The sequence below is a fragment of the Ochotona princeps genome, chromosome 2, assembly GCF_030435755.1.
Source record: "Ochotona princeps isolate mOchPri1 chromosome 2, mOchPri1.hap1, whole genome shotgun sequence".
In the NCBI taxonomy this organism is placed as follows: Eukaryota; Metazoa; Chordata; class Mammalia; order Lagomorpha; family Ochotonidae; genus Ochotona; species Ochotona princeps.
In genome coordinates, this window is record NC_080833.1 from 102,109,435 (window position 1) to 102,137,210 (window position 27,776).

Here is a 27,776-nt window from a genome sequence, read left to right on the forward strand (position 1 = left end):
GTTTGTGCGCGCTTCGCGCCAATCGAAAGGAGCGACGGGGCAGATGGGGGAGATAGGAGAGGGCGGAGCGGGAGGTCTTGGATCCTGCCCAGTTCTGCGAGCGCTCCAGCCGCCGCCACAGCTCCTCTGCTTTCGGAGAGCCGCAGAGTCCGAAGCCTTAACTCCAGCGATGGCCTTTGCCAATCTGCGGAAAGTGCTTATCAGTGACAGCCTGGACCCTTGCTGTCGCAAGATCCTGCAAGATGGAGGTCTACAGGTGGTAGAGAAGCAGAATCTGAGCAAAGAGGAGCTAATAGCCGAGCTGCAGGTGAGGAGAGCGGGACAAAAAAACAGGGCTCCTGGGGATATCATCCACCGAAGCGGGATGGTGGCGTCGGGCCAGCGTGCCCCCTTCTGCGGCCCCGGGATCTGCCAGACCTGGGAACTCCAGCGACTGCGTGGGCGGGAGCACGCGGTGCGAGAGGGCGCAAAGAATGCGGCTAGATGTAAAGGCAGCAAGCAAGCTGCAAGATGCAAACTTTTTGCTTACTTTGCAACTGCGTGTTTCAGAACCGTTCATCTGCGGCACGCACTGCAGAGTGCAGGCTGTTCCAGTTGGCTCAGCAAGCTGCCTGCTGGAAGCCAGCTTGGCACCTCGCGCCCTCCCCACACCGAGGCCCCAGCAGCCAGGCGCTGCCTCCCTTCCTGACCCCCAAGACAGCCTGCGAACGAACTGGACCGGCGACTCTTGCCGGGATCCGGAGTGCTAACATGCCTGGCCGACTCGCGAGGGGGAATGAAAGGGGTCCTGGTGGGGCCCTAGCCTGTTGCGTGGCTGCTGGAGAAACAGCAGAGCGCAGAGCCTTTTGTCTGACGCAAGATCGCACGGAGCTTTCACCGCCCCTCGGCTGCTCCCAGCGTTCAGAGGAGGGGCGAAGGGGGTGGGGTGGGCGAGGCGAGTTGCTCCCGCCAAAGCTGTGCCTGAGGTCTGGCGATGGCCTTAAGCTCGGCCTCATAGCTGTCCAGGAGTAACCAGACAGGACTGGTGTCGGAGCCCAGACACCCCCAGGAAATAGATACACTTAGCAATCTTAAAATGGGTTATAGTGATACTTCCCTAGGTCCTGCAAGGTTGGGCGACTTGTTCAGTCTTAGGGCATCTGTGAACTCTTACTTCATTTCCTGCACTTCCTACCTTTACAATCTGTCCTGCTGCTAGGTCACCCCCTATTCCCCAAAGTGCACACCCTGCGCCATGCTGCCTGCTGCCAACCTTCCCTTGAGCCTGCCGGCTGCTACAATTGTACCAGCTGTGCCTCAGTTGTGTGGTCCTGAGGGCTGCCTGCGCCCTCGACTGTCTGTGGCCCTCCTGCCCCATCCCACTAACGCCCATCCCCCCACCACACACACACACACACCATGGTGTCGTATCCAGTGTCTAGACCCTGTCCTGTACCCAGAGAAATATCTAACTGGCTCCAGCCTTTAGGAAACTTGTAGCCTGTTGGGGAACACCACACACACATGGGAGATGCTGACAGGGCCAGCAGGCAGAGCCCAGGCCCTGTTTCTCAAGGGCTCCTCTTTTCCTGTGTGAATGCAATTGGTGGCCTTGGCTCTGAGCAGTGACCAGGAAGGCAGCGGGCATGGCTTTCAGATCAACTTGCTGGCTCTCCAACCTGGAGGGTAGTGGGGGTTGCTCAGTCAGGGCTTTGCATCTGGCACAAAGGAAAAGGGTGACCTTTGAGGCCTGGGAGGGCCCCTGCAGAATGGTGGGGGCAGACCTGAGGGAAATGGGAGGCCTCACTTCATAGTGGGATTGCTTGGGGGATGGGAAGGCAGTTGGCTGGAAGGTAGCATGTCAGGGGTTCTGACATGACACCTGTGAGGGCACTGCTTGGCTGCTAGGCAGTTTGGGAGGGTTCAGCTTTCTTGTCGTTTTTAAATGAGACACTCAGTTCAGAATACCAATTCATGTCCTCGGGCAGCTGCTCCAGGGCCTTGTTCCCACGCTGTGCCTCTCATTCTCTTGCAGAGATGCTGCCAGTGCCTCCCTCCCCCACTTCCATCTCTTTGGCATTGCAGAACACTCTAACACTCTCGCTGGGACTGGTCCTCCTGCCTCCGTTCTGGGCAGGCACACTTTGCTCTTTTTCACTCCTTGGGCCTGAGAGATAATCATTCCCTCCAACTTCCAGACTTGTGTTTTGGAATTGGAAGCATGCACAGCTCATTAGTGGGGAACCAAGTCAACAGTTTAATGGGTCGTAATCAGCATTTTAAGAATCAACATAGGAAATACCAGAGTAATGCTGATTTAAAATATGTGTGTAGGTTTATCTGTGGGATGTGAGTATGCAATCACAACTTAAGATTGTGTTTCTTTCTTTAGATCTCAGTCAAAGGAGTTTGGAAAACAGTGGCTTAGGAAAAAAAGCATCTTGCTTGGAACTCACATTTTAAATCAGCCTAACATGCAGGAAGTCATTTAAAGACTCTTATGTATCAGTAGCATTTAAACCTGGACCATGACTCCCACTAACAAATTAATTTTCGATCATAATTCAGCATGCTGATAGAATACATATGTGTACATGTGCTTATAAACATACATCTTATGAAGCAATACATCATACAATGCAGTCTGATAGTTTCTTCTGTTTTATTAAATGGCAATGCTGGTCAGGACTACTCAATTAGACATCAGTACTGTGTTTAATTTATTGAAGCACATTTATATCTACTCTTTCCTTTTTCTCCTAACATTTGTCGTTTGAAACCAGCACTTCATTAGGCCTTCATTAGATGATGGTGATGAAAACAGCAGCTTCACAAATTGTGCCATAACACCAGCCCTGCATTGTCTATAACTTAACCCTGGAGGTTTGAGAAAGATTAGGGAGGAATAAATGTCTCCATGCAAGACTTCAGCATTCCAAAGCGTTTTAAATTAGCAGGTTCCTGCAGCATTCATATGAGAATATAGTTGACAAACAAACAAAAAAATAACCACCAAGTTAGGATTGCACAAAATGTACAAAATCAGATCCAGTTGCATTTGCTGCAGCCTGGCAAGTGTTCATTGACTTGTCCCCCATTGAAGTTAGAATAGGAACAACTTAGAATGGTCTGCGACACCAAGCCTGACCTGAGAAAGGAAGCATGTGGGGGCTTGAGGCGCAGGCATGGGCATGGATTTCCATGGTTGAGTCAGCATGGTGTGTCTGGAACGGCCGTAAATCAAGCGGATCAGAATTGTGTGCTGCCCTGCTCTGAGGCAGCTGAGGGTGTAAGGACGGGGAGTGGGAGGAGACCACAGCACGCAAGCAGGGACGCATGCTGAGTGCCTGTTCCAGCACAGTGCAGTAAGCAGCAGTGTTGAGAGATTCTTGTCCAGGACTCTGGAGAAGAACTACTCAGAGGCTGTTAGAGGATGTGGGCACTTGGGTAGGACATGATTTGCATAAGTAGAATAGCAGACTAGGTAGCTCGGGCAGTCGCTGAGGGATGAGTCCTGGCCTGGGCGGGGGTGGTGTCTTGCAGTGTCTGAGGAGGTTCAGGGCCTCAGCAGGAGCTAGGTGGCCATACAGATTCACAACGCATACAGTGCTGAATCAGTGAATACAGGCAGGTGGTGTTGAGGTTGTAAGACGTCTTGGAAGCGAGTTAACACTGATAAGTCTGTGACGCCCACTTCTGAGGTAAGACCAGATTTCCTGAGTGGGAGACTCCATGGTCAGATCCCGCTGCTGAGAGAAGCAGAGACACTCCTGCCCCTGGCAATGCAGACGGATGATCTGAGGAGAAATGAGAGACTACAGGCCACATCTCCATGTAGGCGAGCCATCTAGAGGTGTGACTGTGTGCTTGTGACTGCAAAACTGCCTACACAGTCCTTGGTCTGCAGCCTCCAGCACATTCGGAAGGCTCAGAGATCATGGTGGCCCAAGCGAATGTTGAGTGGAGTCTCTGGAGCAGAGCTGGGCCTGAGATGGGGGCTGTGGAACTTGGTAAGGGAGACAGGGTGATAGGATTGTGACTCGTTGGGAGGTCACTGCTCTCCTTCCTCCTTACTCTCCTCTTGTCTGTTGAGCTGTGAACCTTGGTCTTGGACTCATAAAGGAGATTGATTTGTTTTCTCAGTGGATTTCCAGTTACCTAGAAGGTCATTGTTTACAAAGGAATCAAACTAAAAATGTGCTAATGTGTTACCCAGTTGACTTCCAAAAACATGGAGAATGTACATTCCTATTTTCCTACATTATCACCAACACTGAATATTATTAACTTTCTCTTTGCCAATATGATGTTCAAGATGCCTGTTTTACAATTTGAAAGACAGAGAGAAAGGGAGTTCCCATTCACTGACATTTTCCAAATGCCCACGATGTGGGTGGGAGAATGAGGAACCCAATCCAAGCCTCTTACTTAGGCCATTGCCTGCCGCCTCCTAGGACATTAGCAGGAAGCTAGAGCTGGAATCAGTAGCAGAGCCAGGGCTAGAACCCAGGCACTTCAGTATGACATGTGAGTATCCCGAATAGTGTCTTCTCTGTTAGATCAGATGCTCACCCCAAGAGAGTTGTACCTTGAAAAGCTAATAGATTTGGGCTGGGTAGCAGCATCCTTTTCTGAGGAGTCAGTGTGGTAGACTCAAATGTAGGACAGATGGCAGTGTTCCCTTTCTGCCTGGGCGTTAACTGATATCCAACTAGGTTGCAGTCGGGGACCAGGGCACCCTCCAGATGCTGTTGGGTACAGGCCTCAGTATCAGGCCAGATACCCCAGAGGTGGCATCTGGTTAAGACTTCTTATCCCACTGTGTTCTTGAGAGCTGCCCACTGTAAGATCACAGCACTCAACTCCAATAGTGAATATTGATGTTTCCAACACTGAGCTGTTTGAGGGTTGGGATTGTGTCTCACTCACCCCGTTAGTCTAGCATTATGCCAGGTACATACATTGCAGACACTCAACCGATGGGAAGAAATTGAGGGCACAGGCAGCCTTAACTTTGGGCTTGAGTTTTGTATTCACTATATGAGGTTGGACCAGGTGCTTGACTCTGGCTTAAGAGCATTTCTGCGCGTTGCTCTCTGTCAGCAGATGCCACCACCTCAAGCAGTGGATGTGCATGAAACATAAACATCTCCAGAAAAGTAATCCTGCAACTGCTGGAATTTTGCAACCTTTCTTGTGTCTAGAAGCCGTCAGGACCTTTATCTTCAGGGGCTGGCATTGTGGCATACTGTCTCCACTGGAGACACTGGCATCCCATTTGGGTGCTGGTTTCTGTCTGGAGTATACCCTTTCCAGTCCAGTTGCTTGTTAATAGCCTGGGAAAGCAGCAGGAGATGGCCCAAGTGCTTGGGCCCCTGCCATGCGTATGGGAGATCTGGATAAAGTTTCTGGTTCCAGACTTTAGTCTATTCCAGTCCCAGCTGCTGCAACCATCTGGGAAGTGAACCAGCAAATAGAAGGTCTCTTCCTTTCTCTCTGTAAGCTCTGACTTACAAATAAGTAATCTTTTTAAAAGATGTTTCCCTTTCCTTAGCTGTGTTTCATTGACTTCGTTTGTTCATTCAGCCAACCAGAATTTACTGAGTATCTTCCATGTGTCAGGCAGAGGGGTGGGCCAAGTGGAAGCAGATGCTGCCTCTGCCCTCCCTGAGCTCCGTGTTTGACAGAGGAAATGGTGCTCTGACTCAGGAGGGCCAAGTGCTGCACCCGTCTTTCCTCATTTCCCCCTCCCAAGCTTGAGGCCAAGGCTCAAATTGAGAGCTGGTGAGGGACAGAGCTCGTATTGGAACCCAGGCCTGATCGATGGCAAAACCTTTCAGAGTGTGCACAAGCGACACTGAGCACTTTGCTCTGAATCTCTAGTCAGCCACTAGGTAGAAATGCTCATGTTGAACACAGCAGTGCACAAGGGTGATGTTGTTTACAGAGACTGCTAGAAAATTGTCCCTGGGACTAGTGTGGCAGCATATCGGGCTAATCTGGTGCCTGAAATGTTGGCATTCCATATGGGCATTGATTGGAGTCCAGACTGCTCCATTTCCAGTTCTGCTCCCTGCTAATGATCTGAAAAAACAGTGGAAGATGGCTCAAGTACTTGGGACCCTGTACTCACATGGGAGACCCAGAAGACACTCCTGACTCCTGGCTTTGGACTAGCCCATCTCTGACTGTTGCTGGCATTTGGGGGAGTCAATCAGCAGATGGAAGCTCTCTTTCTTTGTCTCTAACTGACTTTCAAGTAAAACATAAATCTGTAAAAGAAAATGGCCCTGGTTTCCAGCATATGTCCAAACACATGGCCAGCATGCCCCAGCGGGGCAGGCCTACAGCTGGTCCTGGGCGTGCTTCAGGTTTCAGATGTGGTGGTGCCATCTGGAGAGAGATGAGCTGGATACCCAGAAACCAAAGACTGGACCTCTCCTTGCTGGGCAAAATGCTTGTTGTTTTAGGACCACACTCTGCCCAGTGCTAAGTAGAAGTTGGCACAAAATTTAATCCACATTACCCTGTGGAAAGCAGTGAGCTGCCAGTGCCATAAGGGCAGCCATTGCTGGCCTTCCCTGGGTCTGGGAGGGAGTAAGCAATTGTGTGGCTGAACTTCAGGGAGTCACGCAAAATACTTCTGCTTTAGGACTGTGAAGGCCTCATCGTCCGCTCTGCCACCAAGGTGACTGCAGAGGTCATCAACGCAGCTGAAAAGCTCCAGGTGGTAGGCAGAGCTGGCACCGGGGTGGACAACGTGGATCTGGAGGCTGCCACTAGGAAAGGAGTGCTGGTCATGAAGTAAGTCGTGGAGGCTGCGGGGATGGGGCGAGTTGTGGTGGATAGGGGTGAATTGGATGCCAGAGGAGCCCCAGTGAGTCCCAGGAGCTGCAAGGTCCAGGTTCCTAGTCCAGACAGATGGTGCTTTATGGCTTAGTGGTCCTCAGAGAGGCCAAAACTTTCTGTATAGTCCCAATGTTTGCAGCCTGGTTTGGGCAAGAGCAGAGGGTCAATGACTTTATCTCTCTTCTTGGCTCCGGCTGTCCTGCCCCGACCCCCTCCACGGTTCTGTTTGTGGCAGTTCCCTGGTTAGCTCCATGTAACACAGCCTCAAGTGCAGTGGTTCGACATTACCTTCCTCACTTTTCCAAACCCTGATGGAACCAAGACCCTAGTTTCTCTTGGTGCACTCTGGGGTCAGGAGGAGAAGGATCCTATTGCGGCAAAGATCATGGTCAGCATGCCGGTCCTGCAGGTATCTGTTCTGGCACCGGATGGTGTGCAAGGCCATCTCCAGTCCTCTTCTCTGACCTCAGGTCTTTTTCCCTTCACTGGAGGGTGGAGTTAATGACCAGTCACCTGACAGAGGTTATGATCTGACAGCAGAGATGTTAAACGATAACTGTCTTCTGCTTACCCTGCACCTATAGGGAGCCAAGTGGTGTTGTGGAAAGACAACCTCTGGGGACTTCTTTAATCTTATGCAGGGTCTTTTGCCTTTTCCTCTGATGACCTTTATTTCCAGAGTTGGAATGACCTTGGAGACATAGAAGGAGGGTGGATATATGTGTTTCATTCTCCCAAAAATGCACACGCAAGTCTTTTGAGAAGAGAAAAACAGTTTTGTGGGACTCCATATCCACTTTCATTTTTGTAAAATCGACAGAGGCAACATTGCCCCATGCATGAGCAAGTTAGGTCCAGAATTCGTTCAGTTCGGAACTTGCGGGGGTGGGACAAGTTGAATGAGTGAAGACAAAAATATTAGCTTTGTTCTTGATAAAAAGCAAGCTTGGAAGGGGGAGGACGCATGATGAAGGTCTGTGGCCCGGGGCTGTCCTCTGGGTCCCACAGACTGGCTCAGCCGTAGGCTGACAGGATGGAGCATTGGAAAGTGTGCATTTGCAGAGAGAGACTATGGAGGTCCTGCTGCATGGAATGATGAAGCCAGGCGGGGGGATTCCTTGCAGGAATCCCACAGAGGATTCAGGATAAGGACCTGGGGTTGAGATCTTGTCCTCAGAACCTATACAAGCTCAAGGGGCAGCAGAGGACACAGTCTGCCCTCCAAGCTTTCTCTGGGGATAGGTGTGTGAATCTGGTCTGGGTCCACTAATGTTCCCTCTTTTCTTGCATCACTAGCACCCCCAATGGGAACAGCCTCAGCGCCGCAGAACTGACCTGTGGCATGATCATGTGCCTGGCCAGGTAAGTGCCCAACTTAGCTCAGCTAAGCTCGTCGAGTGTGTCGAGCCTTTCTACTTGCCAAGCCAAGTGACCCAGGGAAGCGTTAGAACATTTGAATCAGGCTACGTGCCCAAGATAAGCGTCGCCAAGGCCACCTGTCCTTCACTGGTTCCCAGAACACGAAGACCTGCTTGCTACTCGGGTCCTTAGTGACTTTGTGTGGAGGATGGTGGATGCATGGTCACTGCTCACAGCCCAGGAGCAGGCTCTTTGACAAAGTGAGTGTGTGCAGCATTTCCTTCCCTCTGCCTCCCCTTAGTTTTCACTCTTTATACACCATCTTCTCCAACCTCCAAGCCTCATCAAGCTCTCCATCCTCAGCTGCCTGCAGTATCCTTCCCATCTTCTTTGTCCTGGTACCCCTGGCTTGCTTCCTAGAGTTAAGGTCAAATGTCCTTCATGGATTCCTGTGATTGCCAGGGCTTTCCTTTGTAACCATCTGCACCAATCTATATTGGCCCAGAATCCCTGAGCCTTCTTACAGATTCATAACATGATAGAACTTGTGGTCAAGTCACTTGCTCTTAACCTCCTCTTGGTCTCTTGAGTAGAGGGGACAGTGTGACAATTACATGGGCAGCACACATCACGTACACAGTCTCACCATGCTGGGTTGTCCTGAACAGAGGTGTAAACACCTCTTTGGCCAACAGAAAGAGCAAGCTCTGCAGGAATCTGGGTTAGGTCTTCCTGAAGCTCCTCAGATCCTTAAGCAAACTAATCCAAGCAGACAAAACTTCTTACTGCTCTTCTTCGAGCTGGAATTTCTGGGACTAAGAAATTTACCTTTTTTCATCCTAACACTTGTCTTCTTTACTGTGGAGTTAACCATAGCTCTGATTGCTCCCCAAGAGTTTGACCTGCAGTTTCGCTGATACTGAGTATTCCTTGAGTATTCATTCATTCATGGAGTAGTCTCTGATTCTCAGTGGTCAATGTGGGGAAGGGAGGGGACAGCTTACACAGCGGGCTCTCTAGATCTCCTAGAACATCTGACTGATTGTCTCACTCTGTGGATAAATCCACAAGCCTGCTGTCCTGATTTCATTTGTGCTATTAAATTCAGGATTACTTTACTTTTTTGAATTTTTAATTCATTTTTTACAATACCTATTTTTTGAAAGGTAGAGTTACAAAGAGAGGGTTAGATAATAACACATGGAGATCTTCTGTCTGCTGGTTTACTCTCCAAATGGCTAGATCAAGCTGAAAGCCACAAGTCAAGAACTTTATCTGGGTCTCCTACAAAGGTGGCAAGGATCCAAGCACTTGACCCATCATCTACTTTGTTCCTATATGCATTAACAGGAAGCTGGGTCAGAAGCACGATGGCTATGAGATACCACTCTGATGTGAGAAAGGCAACGTAACTTGCTATACCACCACACTGGTCCCGATTCTGTTGACTTGAGAAGCAGAGAGAGAGCTTTCATTTACCAGTTCATTACCCAAATGCCCACAACAACCAGAGCTGAGGCAACCAAAGGCAAAAACAAGGAATTCAATCCAAGCCTCTGATATGGGTGGCAGGGACCCAGCTCCTTGAACCATCACCACCGCCTCCCAGGGTATGCATTAGCAGGAAGATGAAATTGGGAGTGGAGCCAGGTCTACAGTCAAACCAATGTGGATGTGAATGTTCCAAGCAGTGGCTTAACCACTACACCAAAGGCCTCTTCTCTTCTACTACTACTATTACTATTATTACAGGAGAAATGGAAAGATCTCAGTGCAGCTTTCTAACAATTTCACTCACTTTTCCTGGCAATGAAAGCAAAGACTAGAGCGCCAAAAATAACCTTTCTCCTGGTCGAGAACCAACTCTGTGTAAAGGGCTATGATTTCTGAAGGGTGCTTCCCACTTCCAGACACTCAGGCATGCCCTCACTCAGCTAAGATGGCTCAAAACTCAGAGAGGGCACCCTTTGTGGGGGAGCATCATTCAACCATCTTAACTTAATGAACATGAGCCCCAGCAGGGTCTTTGCCTGCAGAAGGTACTGGGTGAGGGGCACACCTCCAGGACCCCCATCATGCAGTTTTTCTGAGAACTCAGTAAGTATTTATTGCCGCCTGTGCCCAATGGAAGAGGTGTTGCTTCTACAGCGCTCCCCATCTCTTCCTCCTTTGTGTCTGGGAGTCCTTGGATGACCATGTACTGAATTTTTACTTTTAACACTGCCCTGACTGCCACTTCCTCTGTTACCCAGAAAACACACAGACTCAATCTTCTCTATGAACCCTCTCACACTGTGGGTGTGTCATGTGTGTGGTTGGGGGAAAGGGTTTGTAGGACTTCAAGCATTGGGAACAGGTACTAGGGACAATGTGGAAGTATCTGGACTAGGGCACCCATGTATCTCTTTCTTAGCAGTACAAGCCTTTGCAGGTTGTGATTTTGACTGAGATGGGAACTTCTGATGCCTTCGGAGATTCCCAATATCCCATTTGGGTTTCCTGCAAACCCAGGCAATGATGGTAGCTTAAATGAGAAACCTACCAAGCATCACTCTCAAGGTTTTTTTCTTTTTTTTTAATTTATTTATTTGTTTGAAAGTCGGTTATAGAAAGACAGAAAGAGACAGAGGAATCTTCTAGCTGCTGTTGTTTTTAAAGTTTTTTTTTTTATTATTGAAAAGGCAGATTACAGAGAGAAGGTGAGAGAGAAAGATCTTCTGTCTGCTAGTTCACTTCCCAAAGTGGCCACAACAACCATAGTTGAGCCAATCCAAAGCCAGAAACTAGGAGCTTCTTCCAGATCTCCCACATGAGTGCAAGGACCCAAGACCTTGGGTCCATCCTCTACTGCTTTCCTGGGCCACAAGCAGGAAGGTGAATGAGAAGTGAAACAGCTGGAACATGAACTGGCACCCATATAGAACCCTGGTGCATGCAAGGTGAGAATTTAGCCACTGAGGCATCAGTAGCCACAGTAGCTTGAGCTGGGCCATTCAAATCTCCCATGTGGGTGGCAGTGACCCAAGTACTTGTGTCAATTTCTGTTGCCTTCCCAGGTCCACTAGCAGGGAGCTGGAATTGAAAGTGGAGCAACCAGAACTCCACTGGCACTCATGTGGGCTGCTAGGATGGCAGGAGTCTGCTTAACTCACTACACAATGCCAGCTTCAATATCACTCTTAAAAAAAAAAAACAACTTTATTTATTATTTTTATTGGAAAGTCAGATTTACAGAGTGGACAAGAGGAGAGAAAGATCTTCCACCCACTGGTTCACTCTCCAAGTAGCCACAACAGTCAGAGCTGAGCCTATCCGAAGCCAGGAGCTTTTTCCAGGTCTCCCATGCAAGTGCAGGATCCCAAGACTTTGGGCATTCTCCACTGCTTTCCCAGGCCCCAAGCAGGGAGCTGGAAGGGAAGTGGAGCAGCCGGGACACAAACCAGTGTCAATATGGGATCCCAGGCATGCAAAGTGAAGACTTTAGCCACTAGGTTACCTCGCAGGGCCCTCAATATCACTCTCAAACTCCTGGTTGGTGCTCTCCCAAGTTGTGTCTTGCCAGGAGCTTCCCTCTTTCAACGTCCTTTTGCCCCAGGGTTGTTTCTGGGCCTGAGCTTTAGCTTGGTTCTGTCTTAGTTCCCAGGGAGTTGCTGTCACAGGCAGGAGCTCGGCATGACTGACCTTACGCCTCTTCGCTGAGTTGGTAGAGGGCCTGAGTGGGCCTGCTGATACTATGTCTGTCTTTGCAGGCAGATTCCCCAGGCGACAGCTTCCATGAAGGGCGGCAAATGGGAGCGGAAGAAGGTGAGCGGCCAGCCTTTCATCCTGACCCAGCTCACCTGACAGTCCACTATTCCTGTTCACATCAGCTTCCTTGCCTTTTGCCTGTTTGGTTGCAGTTCATGGGAACAGAGCTGAATGGGAAGACGCTGGGGATTCTAGGCCTGGGAAGGATCGGACGGGAGGTGGCCACTCGGATGCAAGCCTTTGGGATGAAGGTAAGAGATCATGGGATGCCTTGAAAGTGGGGCTTTCCATAGGAATTGTAGGGGATGCATCTTGACTTGGGAGAGGCCAAAGATTTTGTTGGGGAGTGAGAAATCTGACCTTCCTTCAGAACTGCCAGGTAAAATAGTGGCAAAGCCAGAGAGGGACGGAACTCTAACCTGCAGGTTTGGACACCTGAGCTGCTGGGAGGAAGGGTGTATCCAGCTTAGGGTAAGCCAGTATCCCTGTATTGCAGGGAGCCAGACGGGTTCTATATCCTGACCTTCCCATCCTCCCTTGCCTCCAGGGCTGCTTAGTGTGCTGTGGCTGTTTTGTGATGGTTCAGAAAACAGGCGCTGAACCGTTGCCAGTCCATCCATCCTGCTGCCTTCCATGTCACAGGGAAGAATGGGGGTGCTTCAATACACACTGGTAGGATTGTAGAGCCTGTGGTGGCTGGAAGGCTTGCTTGTGTTCCAAGGAGTCTTGCCCGTCTGCCTCAGGCACTGCATTTTTCTACTCAAGGAAAATCCCAGTAGGCTTCTGGCAGAGGAATGGGTGTGAAACATAGCAGTGCTTCCTCCTGGGTCAATCCAGGGAATGTGGCACAGCCTAAAGAGGACTGCCCAGATAAGCGCTGGGGACAGGCAGTTAGGAGTGCCAATGGGCCACCCATGTTCACCATGGGTGCTGAGGGACCTACCAGGCTGGAGAGTTCAAGCTGCAGCCTGGAAGTTTTTAGTTAAACATTAAGGAAACTTGTTTTGACAATCAGCTGACTCCCAGGCCCAGAGACATCCACACAGAGACACCATGGAGTTTCCCTTTCTCTCTCCCTTGCTCTTTCTCATTCTTTCTATTCCTCACTCCCTTCTTAGAGGTGGAAATGGCCTTGTAGGTGAACCCTCCAATCTATATTGATGTTGGGAAACTGCAAGTCTGTGCTTGAGGACTCACAGCAATTTGGTGGTAGCCTAGAATCCTAGGTGGCCACTCCACTGCCCACCTTGACCTTTAGCCCCACCTCTCCAGTCACCCCACACCATGTTTTCTTTTTTTTTTTTCTAAAGATTTATTCATTTTATTACAGCCAGATATACACAGAGGAGGAGAGACAGAGAGGAAGATCTTCCGTCCGATGATTCACTCCCCAAGTGAGACGCAACGGGCCAATGCGAGCCGATCCGAAGCCGGGAACCTGGAACCTCTTCCCGGTCTCCCACACGGGTGCAGGGTCCCAATGCATTGGGCCGTCCTCGACTGCTTTCCCAGGCCACAAGCAGGGAGCTGGATGGGAAGTGGAGCTGCCGGGATTAGAACCGGTGCCCATATGGGATCCCGGGGCTTTCAAGGCGAGGACTTAAGCCGCTAGGCCACGCCGCCGGGCCCCACACCATGTTTTCTAAGTCAGCCAGACTGCTTTCCCAAGCCTCAGCAGCAAGCAGGGGAGGTGTGTTTTTCTGGATCCCTGCATGTGGCAGGGCAGGACCTACTGATCATGAAAACCAATGCCAGCCTTGCCTTGTGTGCAGGGGTGGCTGGATGCCATTGGGCGCCAAGCTCACTTGCTCCTCCTTCCTCTCTAAGAATTAAGGAGAAAGTTCAGTGCATGGAAAATTTTGATTTCAAACAGGGGCCAGTTGTTGGGCAAAGCAAGAGTTCAGCCAACTGGGTGAGTGTATCATTGATGAGTGGCTTGAGGCTGGTGGCCAGGCCAGCACAACTCCACAAGTCCCTCACCCTCTCCCCAAGATAACAGCAGGAGGAAGTGGTGGAGTCCACCTCAGTCTCTGGGTCTGATGGCCTCCAGCCTGGTGCCCTTTGCCTGCACTGCTCTGCCATCTGCAGCCATGGCCCATAGTGAGTTAAGTAGACCCTGTGCCATGTCACTGGGTTCAGCAGTCCAGGCCCAAATGCTCTGCAAGAATGGCAGCACCCACTTCAGCTGACACCTGCAGTTAATATTGCCTGAGAGCAGTGATCGGTTGGCTCTTGCTGGAGCCTCAGCCTCTGGAATCGTGCCTTAGGGGAGACAGGTGGAAGTGAGAAGAGTGCACAGGTGGACAGCACATGATGGAGCTTCTGACCCTGTGTTTCTACTAGGTGTCTGTTTTAAGAATTCGTTGCAGCAGACAGGAGCGTCCTGATGCTAAGCTGAAATACTGGGCTGTGGGTTGGGCATAGTCTTAAGATTCTCCCACCTTGCTCTCCTGTCGAGCCTTCCGGTGCTCCTGGAGCTGGCATGGTCAACTCTCTGTGGCTGCCGTCAGTGATACCAGTGAGGAACAGCCCCTTCCTCTGCTCAGTTTGCTTCAGGAGTCTGTCCCAGGGCTGGGCTGTAGCAGGGGAAGCCCCCCTGCTTTTCCTGGAGGCATCTCCTGGGATAATCTTTGGACAGGGTACATGTGGAGGCGCTCCAGGTTCTGTCCACAGGATATCTGACCCCTTCCAGGACACATGGGGCCTTGGGGGAGTCATGTGACTCCTGAACCCTATGTCCTCTTGTTTGTGTCCTTCAGCCTGGACTCTGGGTGCACGGAACCCCAACCCCTGGCTGCGCGCAGCTCTGTTCCTTGCTATTGTGCTTATCTCCGATGCAAAGTCAAACTTTTTTTCTCAGTAAAGTTTGATCTCTGCTGTCATCAGCAGATAAATGAACTGCTATCTCCTTGGCAGAAAAAAGGCTGAGAGAGGACCACTCTGACCACCACCTGGAAGATGCCTGAAACTGGATGCCACATCTCCCCTCTCTGCTCTTGGAACAATGTTTATCCATCCTTCTCCCCCAGCCAGTCTCCCTCCAACTCCAGGCACATGCCAGCTTGTTGATCCCTCCCTTTGCTTAGCCCTGAGGCATTCCTTGGCTCCAGATCACGTTGCAGGTCATGGGGTTCCTATGCTGGCTCCGTAGGGCTCAGCTTTGAGAGCCCCATGACTGTTGTCCTCTGTCCCCACCATGCCCAGAAAGAGAATGCAGCAGGGTTGAAGATGAGCAGTCATGGTTGTAAACAGCCTCAGAGCCGGTGGACAAAACTCACAAGGACATGGGAGTTTCCTTCTTCCTGAATCCTCATAAGGCTTTATAGCAAAGGAATGATAGTGTCTGGAAAACACTCTCTGAGCCCAGAAGCCCCTGCTGTCCTGAGCTGGGGGACCTCATGGGGTGCAGAGGGAAACAGTATCTCTCCCCCAAACCCCACTGCACCTACTGAATGTGAAACCAACCCAAGGGTACTTGAAAGGAAATTTGAATTAGAAGAGAGTTAATGTTGACCTAAAAGGTTTTGAAATCCATGCATAGGTTTTTCATGCATTTTTCAGAAAGTGTTTGAAAAATCACTCATCAAAGTCTTCTTTTCTATTTCTTCTTAAGATTTATTTATTTTTATTAGAAAGGCAGATCATATTTACAGAGAGAAAGCTCTTCCTTCTGCTGGTTCACTCTTCAAATGGCTGCAATAATCCAAAGCCAGGAGCCAGAAGCCAGAAGCTTCTTCTGGGTTTCCCAAGTGAGTGCAGGATCCCAAGATTTTGGACCATCCTCAACTGCTTTCCCCAGCCATAAGCAGGGAGCCAGATAGGAAGTGGAGCAGCTGGAACACGAACCAGCATCCATATGGGATCCCAGAACTTTCAAGATGAGGATTTAGTCCTTAAACCATCACACTAGGCCCATGATTTTTTTTTAATGTTTGTATTTATTTATAAGGATAAGAAAAAGAGAAAGAAAGAGACAGAAACGAGAGTAAGAGCTTCCACTCACCGATTCTCTCTGCCAAATACCTGAAAAAGCCAGAACTGTGCCAGGCCATAGCCACAGGAACTTGGAACTCCATCCAGGTCTCCCAACGTACTAGCGCAGGAACCCAAGCACATGAACCACTATCCAGGGCCCCTGGGTGCACCAGCAAGAAACTCTGGCAAATCTGGCATCAGATGTGAGTGTCCTAAGCAATGGCTTACCTCACGAGATCACAGCATCCAATGCTTATTTTCTAAAATAATCATATTTCTCTAGTTTCAAAGGCGATGCCTAGAGATTATTGTAGAGAGCTTAAAACAGACGGGAAAGGATAAGGAAGAGAAAGAATCTCACCAACTGAGAGCAGCAGTCACTACCCCTTGTGCTCTTCGCTTGTTTGTTTCTGTTGACTCTGGGGACAACTCTGAGACCCCTCCTCATGTTAGGGGATGTTGCTCTTCAAAATCGTTGTGAATGAGTGAATGTCAGAGGAGAGGATGAAGTTACCCCAACCTCTTTCGTACAGGGTTGAGGACCTGGGTTTGGAGGAGCCTGGCACAAGCTTTGGCATGCCATTGGCAGCAACGGAGGCAGGATTCTGGTCTCACAGTGCACCCCTTGGACCTCACAGGCCCATCTGTCTCTGCCAGCTGTCCTATCCACTTTTTTTTTTAATTTTTAATTCATTAATTACATTGTATTATGTGACACAGTTTCATAGGTACTTGGATTCTCCCCACCCCTCCCCAAACCCTCCCACCATGGTGGATTCTTCCACCTTGTTGCATAACCACAGTTCAAGTTCAGTTGAAATTCCCCCATTGCAAGCGTATACCAAACATAGAGTCCAGCATCTTATTGTCCAGTCAAGTTCAACGGCTTCTTAGGTATACCCTCTCTGGTCTGAAGACAGAGCCAGCAGAGTATCATATCCACTTTTGATTTTTAAAAATTCTTGTTTGAAAAAGAAGCAGGGACAGGCACACAGTCAAAAGGAGATCTTCCATCCTCTGGATCTTTCTCTCTAATCACTCACAAAGACCCTAATCACTCACAAAAGCTGGGCCAGACTGAAGTCATGAGCCAGGAATTCCATCCGGGTCTCTCACATGAGTGGAGCGGGTTCGGGCACTTGTTGCCTTGCAAGGTCTGCATTAGCAGGAAGCTGGTATTGAATGTGGAGCTGGGACCTGAGCCCAAGTGTGTTGATGTGGGATGCGGCCAACCAGAGCCATGTCTTAATCAGCACCCCACACAAGCCTCTGTCCTGCCTTCTTGGGCACACAGGTGCCATTGAGATACTTACGACTCCTTCACCTCTTTTCTCCAGCCAGTGTGGCTGTCGTAGAGAGAACCCTGGAAAGGCTTCCTGGGTAGGCCAGGAAGACGACGGGTAGGTCTTTGCCATTGGATGAGCAAGAATCTACTTTAGCCTGATGCAGACTTGCCTGGCTGTGGAAGCTGGCATGGTAACCTGGCAAACATGGCTCTTGCTGAGACCTGTATATGGCTGGCACCCAGATTATCTGCCGCTGGGGGGGTCTGCTTTCATGCTTCTGCCTCTGTTTCCTCAGGAGGAACTCAGGTCCCATTCTACCTCTGAAGGCCCAGATTCAGGGCACTGGCTAGACCAGGTTCGTGTGAATATGCTGCTCTGTCTGGTCAGTCGTGGTGCCCCTGGGGGAAGAAGTCATTGTGCTGACTGTTCCCTCACCCTACCTCTTTCTTTAAATGTCTGTTTTATCTATTATCCATTATTAATTTGTATTTGGAGATTTAATTTGGAAGTCAGTGCTACTAAGAGGAGGGGGAAGATAAAGATCTTCCATGTGCTGGTTCACGCCCCTTGTGGGCCAGGCTGAAGCTTCATCCCACTCTCCCATGTGGGCACCAAGGCCCAGGTACTTGAGCCATTTCTGTCACTCTTCCCAGACCTTCAGCAAGGAGCCGAATTGGAACTGGAGCAGCCAGGGTTCAAAACAATGCCTATATGGGATACTGTCATTGTAGGTGGTGACTTAACTCACTACTCCACAGTGCTGGTCCCTGCCCCACCTCTTCTGTCGCCCAGGCTTCAGCCACTTTGCAAAGAGAAGGCACAAGCTTGGCAGACTCATGAATCAGAAGGTCTGATTTGTGTCCCATCCCATCCCTTCTACTTGATCTCTCTACCTCTGTTTCCTCTCCTCTGAAATGGGGGAATGGGCCCGGCATGATAGCGTAGCGGTTAAGGTCCTCCCCTTGAATGTGCCGGGATCCCATATGGGCTCCAGTTCTAATCCCAGCAGCTCCACTTCCCATCCAGCTCCCTGCTTGTGACCTGGGAAAAGCAGTCGAGGACGGCCCAAAGCCTTGGGACCCTGCAACCATGTGAGAGACCCGAAAGAAGTTCCTGGCTCCTGGCTTTGGATCGGCGCAGCACTGGCTGTTGCGACCACTTGGGGAGTGAATCATCAGACAGAAGATCTTTCTCTCTGTCTCTCCTCCTCTCTGTACATCTGCCTTTCCAATGAAATAAATAAATCTTAAAAAAAAAAAAGAAATAGGGGAATAATTGTACTTAACTGTTAATCATGTGGAAGCTCCTGACACATGGCAGATGCTAGTTATAGGTTTGTCATTATTGGCTGTGACCCTACGTCCTTTCTTCCTTCTTCCAGTGGCCCCTCATTCCCTACTGATTTCTGTTGACCTTTGGCCAGTTTCCAGGGGTTGGTGTTGTTGACACTCCTAGAGTTCCTTGCCTGTCGCATCTCCTTTCTCCTGTGAGCCAATCTTTCCTTCTCAGCAGCCTAGAGCAAGGTCCTCCTTCATTTCAGGTTCCTTGTGTCTCACTTTTCTCTCCTAGGTGTCCTTGGTCCCTATTCCAGTCAAACTTGCCATATTTTGTTTTGTCTACTTAGCTAATTATTTGAAAGGCAAAGTGACAGCAATTGAGGGAGAAATAAGGGGAGAGCGAGAGGAGGGGGTGGGGGAGAGAGAGAGAGAGAGAAAAAAAAAAGAAAAAATGCAAGATCTTTTATTCCCAGGCCACTCCCCAGATGCCTACAACAGCCAGGACTGGGACCAGGCCAAAAACCAGGAATTCCAACCTTGTTTCCCATGTGTGTGGCAGGAGCCCAAGTACTTGGGCCATTATCCACTGTCTTCCAAGGTACATTAGCAAGGAGCTGGATTGGATATGGAGCAGCTGGATGCAAACCAGTGCTTGGACAAAGGATGTAGGGTTCCAAGTGCCAGCTGAACCCACTGTAGCACATGGTCCACCCCTAGGCTGGCATGTTGAAGAGACCTACCTTTAGCTCTTTGTCCTTCTATGATCTTAGCCTTCATGAGCAGGTCTTGTTCCTGCTCTCCACCACTGCTGACCCCCCTCCCAGTCTTCTTCCTGCCTCCTTTTGATGCCCTTGTCTGTCTCTGGACCTCAAGGCAATTGAGGCACCTCAAGGCAATCTCCTCCCTGTCTGATTGTGCCTGTGATGCTGCCATGCCTCCCATAGGATGGTGCCCCATCACCAAGGGCTCCTGCTTTCTCAAGGCTTCCAAGCTCCACCTTGTGGGGCAGGAGGACACAATCTGCTGTTGCATCTGCTTGGGGTTAATGCCAAGAGGCAGACACATCTCCCTGACAAGCCTGGTTGTGCCCCTCCTGGCTGTGTGAGTCCTGTGCATTCACCTGGAGCTTCAAGTCAGGCTTAGCATGGTGCTTGGGTCATGGCCAATTCTTGATAAGTAGTTGCCACTGCTAACGACAATAACAACAATGAATAATAATTACTTTTCCTTTCTCTTTTTGCTGGACAGACTATAGGATATGACCCCATCATTTCTCCAGATGTCTCAGCCTCCTTCGGTGTTCAGCAGCTGTCCCTTGAAGAGATCTGGCCTCTGTGTGACTTCATCACGGTGCACACCCCTCTCTTGCCCTCTACCATAGGTTGGTGTGTCAACAGCCTTGTGGACTAACTACAGAAGCCACAGACCACATAATGAGAGGCTGAGCCTGCTGCAGACGCTGGGTCTAACCCTGGTCTTGCAGGATTTCTCAGATGGAGAGGGGGAGGCAGCCAGAAGTTTATAGATGTCATGGACCCCTTTGGGTACTTCCTGGAGCCCTCACAGGGCATTGTGGTTCCCAGACCCAGTTGGAGCATAATATGCCAAGGATACATAGGATACTTTAAATTAAGTCTCACCTAGACCCAGAGCTGGGGCTACTGTCCTGGAGCATCTGTAAGGGAAGAGGGAGAGAATAAGGGAGCTGCTACAAGAAGCAGCAAGAAGGAGGCTGTGAGAAAGGAGCTGGTTCAAGGGGAGGGTAGACCTGGGGTCTGGTCATCATCAGAGCAGGAAGATGATTTAGATGCTCTGCTCTCTTCCAGGCTTGCTGAATGACAGCACCTTTGCCCGGTGCAAGAAAGGGGTGCGGGTGGTGAACTGCGCCCGGGGAGGGATCATAGATGAAGGCGCTCTGCTCCGGGCCCTGCAGTCTGGTCAATGTGCTGGTGCAGCACTGGACGTGTTCACGGAGGTAAGTGTACCGGCTTGGTGCCAACACAAGCTCAGCACATTACCAAGGCCTCCTTCGGGTGTCACAGTAAAGGGGGCAGTGAGTCCTTGGAGGAGCTCTCACAGAGCTTGACATGGAGGCAGCCATGCTGCCATGCTGCCATCTGCAAAACTCAGGTTGGTTTTCCTTCGTCTTTTAATTTATTTTCATGGCAGTGAGAGATCTTCCATCTGCTGGTTCACACCACAGATGGCCACGATATTCAGGGCTGGACTGGGCCAAGGTAAGATCCTGGAACTTAGACTGAGTCTTTCATGTGGGTGGCAGTTAAACCATCATCTGCTGCCCCATAGGTTGTCCTTTAGCAGTAAGCTGAAGTCAAAAGCAGAGCTGGGAATCAAACTCGGGCATTCCAAATGGGGCACAGGCTTATTTCTTTCTAATGTTTATTTCTTTTATTTTTCATCTACTTGAAGGGCAGAGAAAGAGAGCTTCTATCTACTGGTTCACTCTGCAAATGTCCACAACAACCAGAACTGGGACAGACCTAAGCCAGGAGCCTTGAACTCCATCGGGATCTCCCAAATGGGTGGTAGGGGCCCAAGCTCTCAGACTGTCTTCTGTTGCCTCATAGAATGCATTAGCAGAAAGCTGAGACTTGAACTGGCACTCTGATATGGGATGCGGGCATCCCAGACAGTGGCTTAACCAGGCTACTCTGCAGTGCCTTCTCCAACCTCAGGGTGTTGATGTGACTTAATACCTGTGTCAGGTTTCCCAGACATCTGTCATATTCATAAAGTGAGGGAAGAAAGCAGCTGATCAGCTTTAAGCTTGAGGATTTAGGGAATGGAGAGAGAAGCGCTTAACGTATTGTCTTTGACGTTTAACTGGCATTGCCAAACCATACCTGCCAGTGTGCATCGGCATCACTCCTTTTCCCTCCCTCATTCAACGAAAGGACACAAGCCTGGGGATAAAGGACTGTGTGCCCTCTGGTCCCTGTGCACCACTCTTTTTCCCAGGGCAGGGGCTCAGACTCACCCCAGATCCTATGGGGAGGAGTGTGTATATGCATGTCCACTTGAATCCTATTAGCCACTCTCCCTCAAAAGTTTGCCTCCTAACCCTACTACCCCCAGGGCTTGCCCTCATTGTATAGGGTGAAGGAGTGGACTCTGGGTTAGGAGCTTGGGCTGTGCAGGTGACTAGCTGTGTGACCTGGGCACATCACTGGGCCCTCCAAGCTACAAGAGTGCTCACTGCTCCCAGGCAGAGAGCACAGGGAGTACAGCACAGCACTCGTCAGGGTCCTGTCCTCCCAGTAAGTAGTCACAGGTCAGGACCCACAGGGTCATGTGGGTTGTGAGGTTGTAGGGCCAACAGGGAGAGACCTGGGGAGACAGCAGAGAGAGGACACTCAAGTCCCTTTCCCAAAAACAATGTTCCATTTAGCAAGCAGAACAGGGGCAGGGACAGGGCGGAGGCATGGGGAGGAGCTGCTGTGCAGAGTAGGAGCTGCTAGGGTATGGGTGAGGTAGTCCTTACAGTATTATCATGTAGATGGCATTGACACATCTCATGGATAAGGAAATCAATGCGGAGAGGGATTGATGTGTGTGAGAGAGCATATGTGTGATGTGTGTGATGGTCCCAGGTGTTAGAGGGGGAACTGTAGGGAGGTCCACCATCTCTGTCCACTCTGTGTGACCCAGTATTCGTGAGGAAGCAGCTTACTGAGTCTGGTGACCACCTTGACTCAGTTCAAGTAGCAGGTGGCATGGCTCCTGCCTCCTTCCCATCTAGTCTCCCCTCATCCCTGGCAGTCCCAAGGCGGTGTGGTCAGTTCACAGCAGCTGACCTGTATGCGTTCCTGTCTGAGCAGGAACCACCACGAGACCGAGCCTTGGTGGACCATGAGAACGTCATCAGCTGCCCGCACCTGGGTGCTAGCACCCAAGAGGCCCAGAGCCGCTGTGGGGAGGAAATCGCCATCCAGTTTGTGGACATGGTGAAGGGAAAGTCTCTAGCGGGGGTGGTAAGTATCGCAGTGTGGGGCAGAGGGAGGAGAGGGACAAGGCCATCTTGATAGAGAGGATGTTGACCATGACAGTGAATGGATACAGCCCTGGAAGCTAAAGCCAGCAGAGTCAGCCTCCGGGGAGGGGGTGGGCGGCCCTGCTGCACATACTAGAGAAAGGCTGCTTTGTTCTGCTGGAGCCTTGGGCCTGGAGCAGTGTTGCCAGGGTGACCGCTAGACCTGGCCTGAGATGGCCCATGCCCAAAGCCCCTGCAGGCAGGGTGCACCCAGTGAACTCAGTGAACTCCTTTCATCACACCCAGGGCTTTTCTTTTTCTTTTTTCTTTTTTTTTTTTTTTTTTAAGATTAAAAGATGAATAATTTATTTGGGAGCAAAAAGTTCTGAAATCCGTGCAAGTTTTCATGTTGTGTATTTTCTATGTTCTTTGAATATGTCTCATATGTGTGTGTTTCAAAGTCCACAAATGTTTTTCTTCTTTAATTTAATTTTAGCTTTGACAGATTCAAAATTCTTTGTAGAGATACAATTCTAAGAACCTAACGATATTCCCTTCCTCCATCCATCCCACTTTGATTCTTTCTCCCTTTCTGTTTATTCTTAGTTTTTGAGATAACATTGGTTTTTACAAATTTATTTTTCTGTGTTTAATGCTCCATTAGGTAGCTATCAACATACAGCAAACAGAAAATGCTAATAATAACAAATAGCAGAGAAAACATGAATAAATAATCAAAAGCCTACTAGTCCTTGGGAGTATAAACAAAGGCTGTAAAGCGTAATCAAATCCCAGAGCACCACTCTTGTACCAAAGATTACATTTTTTGTACTCTGGGTATTATTATCACAGATTAGGGAAAAAGACAGTTGTCTTTCTGGAACTGGCTCATTTCATTAAGCATGAAACTTTCTAGCTGTATTTAGTTGTAAAACACAAAATTTTATTTTTTATGGAGTAGAATTTCATAGTGTCTGTATACCACATTTTCAGTATTGTAAGATCTATTGGTATACCACATTTTCTTTATCCAGTCGTCCATTAATGGGTATCTGGGTTGAGGGAATCTAGCTTTCTACACTGTGGTATTTGCTTGCGGTGTTCTGCTGTGATGTGAACATGATTCTGTTCAATTCTAAAGTCATCAAAATAGGAGATGAGAAATGAAGTCAGGCTAGGAATGCTGTCTCAGCAAGACCCACCACCCTCAGTGCAAATCACCTGGTGTCAAAACCCAGCTTCACTGCGCTGCACAAACCTTAAGCCAGCAGAGGTCAACCCAAGTCTTCTGGAGGGCGAGGCTGACACAGGTCCGCCATGGAGGAAGTGTGCATATTCCCCTCCCCCTCTACTAATTTTGAGTGGCCTTGGCCTTCTGTGTCCATTTTGGGTTCTACAGCTCCCCTGCAGGAACAAGTCTTGGTCTTTTTGTGGCTGAGGGGAATTGTTGCCACCAGGCACTCAGAACAAGGCAGGCCCTTTGCATGTGGTGCAGGAGGAACTGGCTCTTGGTTACTGAGTTGGGCAGAGGAGCCCCTGGTCCATCTCTTCCTGACCTCAGTGCTGCTCCCCCATTCTCCACAGGTAAATGCACAGGCCCTTACCAGCGCCTTCTCTCCACACACCAAGCCTTGGATTGGCCTGGCAGAAGCTCTGGGGACCCTAATGCGTGCCTGGGCTGGATCCCCAAAAGGGACCATCCAGGTGATAACACAGGGTGAGTATGGATTTTTCAACTGGCCCTCTGCATGCGGTCATAGCCCGGGTCACAGGAAAGGGGGAGTGGGTCAGACTTTCTCGGGGGCTTGCTGCAGGGCACAGAGCTGGTAAGAGCCTTGGAGGAGACTGGACCCTGTTGCAGTGTGGGGATGGAGAACAGGGGGACAAAATATGTCCAGGAAAAAGCATGGAATTCTCCTAAACATATTTCAGTGCAAGATAGACCTCTACAAGCGGTGCAAGAGGTGGTAGGATAGATGGAGGGAGACCCAAATTAAGTACCACGGAATTTCATTCTGATCTTGACCTTGCTGAACACCTGCTGTTTTTCTTTCCCTTTTCTGAACCTTGGGATCCCTCCCATGGCAAGTGAGAGCCAGAGGATGGCTGTACCCGATGTAGCCATGGGGCTGTTTTGTGCTCTGTGACTTGCTAAGAGCGTCAGCCTGCAGTCCTGGGATGTCTGCTTGACCATGGAGGTGGATGTCCAGCCATGAGGCTGCTATGCAGATGTGGTTGGTGACTAAGGAAAACCATGGTTCCCTTAACCCTGCAGTGCATCCTCCCCGGCTGACTGCTGGACAGCTGCATGCTAGAGGGACTAAGACTATGGGAAGTACACTGTTGACCATTGACACTGACAGGGAAGGGCAGATCCTGGGGATCCCTACCTGCTGGGGGACCAGATCCAGGAGAGAAAAAAGCAGAGGACTGGGCAGCAGTATTGCAGCTGCTCCTTTAAGTGTCCTGCAGGGTCTGAGCACCAAGGACAGTGCAGGAGGAAATTTTCTTAGCAGCCCCTAGGAGAAGAGCAGACAGGCCAAGTCATAGGTGGTGGGCAGCAGAGCTGGGCTGAGCTTGTTGAATTTCTCAGGCTGCTTAAATAGCCTGGATGTCTCCCATGATTGCCCCTGAGCCCCCTGGGGAGTGGGGGGAGTGGGACAGCCCAGGGCTTGCTGGAACCTGAAGTCGAGAGCGAGGGGTAGTGGCCTCCATCTTATTTTTTACTTTTTGTTAATTTTTTTAAAAAAGATTATTTATTGAAATGGCAGAGCAACAGGGAGAGAAGTAGTGGGAGAGAAAGAGAACTTCCATCTGCTGGTTTATTTCCCCTAATGACTGCATTAACCAGCTGTAGATCAGGCTGAAGCCAGGAGCCAGGAACTCCATCCTGGTCTCCCATGTGGTTAACAGAGACCCAAACATTGGGGGCCATCTTCCTTTGCCTTCTCAAGAAGTTAAAGTAAAGTAGCCGGGACTCCAACCAACACTTCCAAAGGGGATGCAAGTGGCGGCTTAACCTGCTGTACTCCCTTCTGCTCCCTCTGTGGAGCTACACAGGGACTCGAGGCAGCATCTCTCTGTCCCCAGGAACACCCCTGAAGAATGCCGGGAACTGCCTAAGCCCCGCCGTCATTGTCGGTCTCCTGAAAGAAGCTTCCAAGCAGACGGACGTGAACTTGGTCAACGCCAAGCTGTTGGTCAATGAGGCTGGCCTCACGGTGTGTCCCGCATGCCCCCCATCCACACTGCTGGTCCCCCACACATCCAGAGCCCCCTTGAACCCTGTCCTCTGATGGATGTCCTGGGTGCATGTGGGAACTCCCTGTGACAGGGGTCTCCTTCCTGCTGCAGAGTGGGCATCCCTGCCGAGTGTGCCGGGCCTCAGGAGCATGTCCGCCAACAGGCCATGCCTGCAGTGCCCGCATTGCCCAGCTGAGGAACCTCAGGGCTGGGCTGCATCTGAACTGAGGCCTGGACAAGGCCCAGCTCACTTGGCCCTGGCTCCCCAACCAGGCTCTTTATTCCACAGCACCCAGCTCCTTTGCCTGTCTTAAACTCTGGGAACCAGCAGTAAGGCCCTGTAGTTTCCCATTGGCATTTCCCCCTCTGGCTGTCCTCTCTATCCTGTGTCTCAGCCAGATGAAGCTGGCAGAAGCTATGGGCGCTACTGCACCCTGCAGGCCAGCGGTGCTTGTAGGAAGCAGCAGAAGGGGTCACCAACAGCGGAGTCCTCAATTCCCAGCCTTCCCCTGCAAGCTTCTACCTGCCCCTCACAGGCAGAGGGGTTGTGTTTGTCCCAGAAGGCGAATGTTCAGACTTAGCTCACTTGCACCCCTCACACTGATCTCAGCCCAGTCCAGGCTGGAGCCTTGTACAGGAACGAGTGGGCATGGGTGGGAGGAAGGTGGCTGGGATGCAACTGGAAGCAGTCACAGACTCCTGGTTTCTCTCCACAGGTCACCAACTCCCACAGCTCCTCTACTGCAGGGGAGCAAGGCAGTGAATGCATCTTGACTGTGGCCCTGGTAGGTGCCCCCTACCAGGCTGTGGGCTCTGTCCAGGGCACCACACCTGTGCTGCAGGCACTCAATGGAGCTGTCTTCCGGCCAGAAGTGCCTCTCCGCCGGGGCTTGCCCCTGCTCATGTTCCAGACCCGGCCCTCCACCCCAGCCCTGCTGCCTACCATGATCGGTGAGGAGGGCCCTGGGGAGCTGGCTGGCTGAGGTGGGGAGTGTCTGTGCTGGGATTGGGTCCCAAGGACCTTCTGCCTCCTCCATCGCTCTACATGCCTTGTTGTCTCTAAGTCCGCAGTCACACAGAGCGTTCTAGAGTAGATAGTTAATCCAAAAAAAGAAGGAGCTCCTATTTACTGTCTTGACTGTGGGTTGTAAGCTGGCCATGTTGGGCAGTGAGTGCCCTTGTGTGCCTGGCTACAGTAAGTCCTGTAGAGGCATCTCCTCCAGCCATCATGAGTGTCCTGCCCCTGCTCCAGGCCCCGGAGCCTTGGCTGCTGGGGGTTTGGCAGAGCATGTTCAAAAACCACACTCTGAAGGACTTGATTTGGCCACCCTTGGCAGCCTGGAGGTGCTATCAATCTGTGACTAGAACTTCCCTAGCCTGCCTGGTGGTCTGGGTGTTCCTGAAGGGTCTCTGGGGTTTGGGGAGCAGCAGGCCAGATATCCTGTTAATTCATCCATCTCAACTCTTTGAATTTCTAAGGTCACTGCCCCTTGCACTCCCACCATGACTTAGACCAGACACCTGACTTCTGACTCTGCTGTCAGTCTCCATCCCCTCCTCCCTTCATGCCCTGTGCCAATCTGGGACTTCTTTCCATTTCCAGGACTCCTGGCGGAAGCCGGCGTACAGCTGCTGTCCTACCAGACCTCGATGGTGTCGGATGGCGAGACCTGGCATGTCATGGGCATCTCCTCCCTGCTTCCCAGCCTGGAGGTGTGGAAGCAGCATGTGACCCAGGCCTTCCAGCTCCTCTTCTAGACCTGGGCGCATGGTCCCCGCCTCTCTGCTGACCCTGCAGGACCCCAGTAACCAACCAGCTAATAAAAAGCCTGCTCCCAGCTCCAGGTGCCACTCATGTTGCTATTGTCCTGAAAAGCCACCAGAGGGCATCCTCTGGCAGCCACAGGCTCTGTCTGGGCTGGGTTAGGGGTGTGAAGGGAGGCTGGGATGGGTGTGTGGACACCCTGAAGATGATCCCTGTAGAATCAGCTCTCCAAGGCTATGCAGATATTTTTACAGAAATGAAATTCAGATTCCTGTGGTATTTCATGCCCTGGGGAATGGATGTGC

The 27,776-nt window shown here is 50.5% G+C and overlaps 1 protein-coding gene across 1 annotated transcript; it reads left to right on the plus strand.

Moving 5' to 3' along the window:
* Positions 1 to 62: 62 nt before the first annotated feature.
* On the plus strand, positions 63 to 27,561 carry PHGDH (phosphoglycerate dehydrogenase). Its single transcript, XM_004581856.4, has 12 exons — positions 63 to 307; positions 6,632 to 6,783; positions 8,125 to 8,190; positions 11,937 to 11,991; positions 12,087 to 12,185; positions 19,721 to 19,853; positions 20,299 to 20,447; positions 22,312 to 22,464; positions 24,048 to 24,180; positions 25,554 to 25,684; positions 26,423 to 26,657; positions 27,310 to 27,561. The coding sequence occupies exons 1-12, from the start codon at positions 170 to 172 to the stop codon at positions 27,462 to 27,464; spliced, it is 1,599 nt and encodes a 532-aa protein (XP_004581913.2). The 5' UTR covers positions 63 to 169; the 3' UTR covers positions 27,465 to 27,561.
* The last annotated feature ends 215 nt before the right edge of the window (positions 27,562 to 27,776 follow it).

What these genes read in the sequence shown, in the direction of transcription:
- PHGDH (XM_004581856.4), top strand. Translation starts at nt 170, where the DNA reads ATGGCCTTTGCCAATCTGCGGAAAGTGCTTATCAGTGACAGCCTGGAC. An exon ending in AGCTAATAGCCGAGCTGCAG is followed by an intron (nt 308 to 6,631) that starts GTGAGGAGAGCG and finishes CTTCTGCTTTAG; the next exon opens with GACTGTGAAGGCCTCATCGT. An exon ending in CCTGCTGCCTACCATGATCG is followed by an intron (nt 26,658 to 27,309) that starts GTGAGGAGGGCC and finishes TTCCATTTCCAG; the next exon opens with GACTCCTGGCGGAAGCCGGC.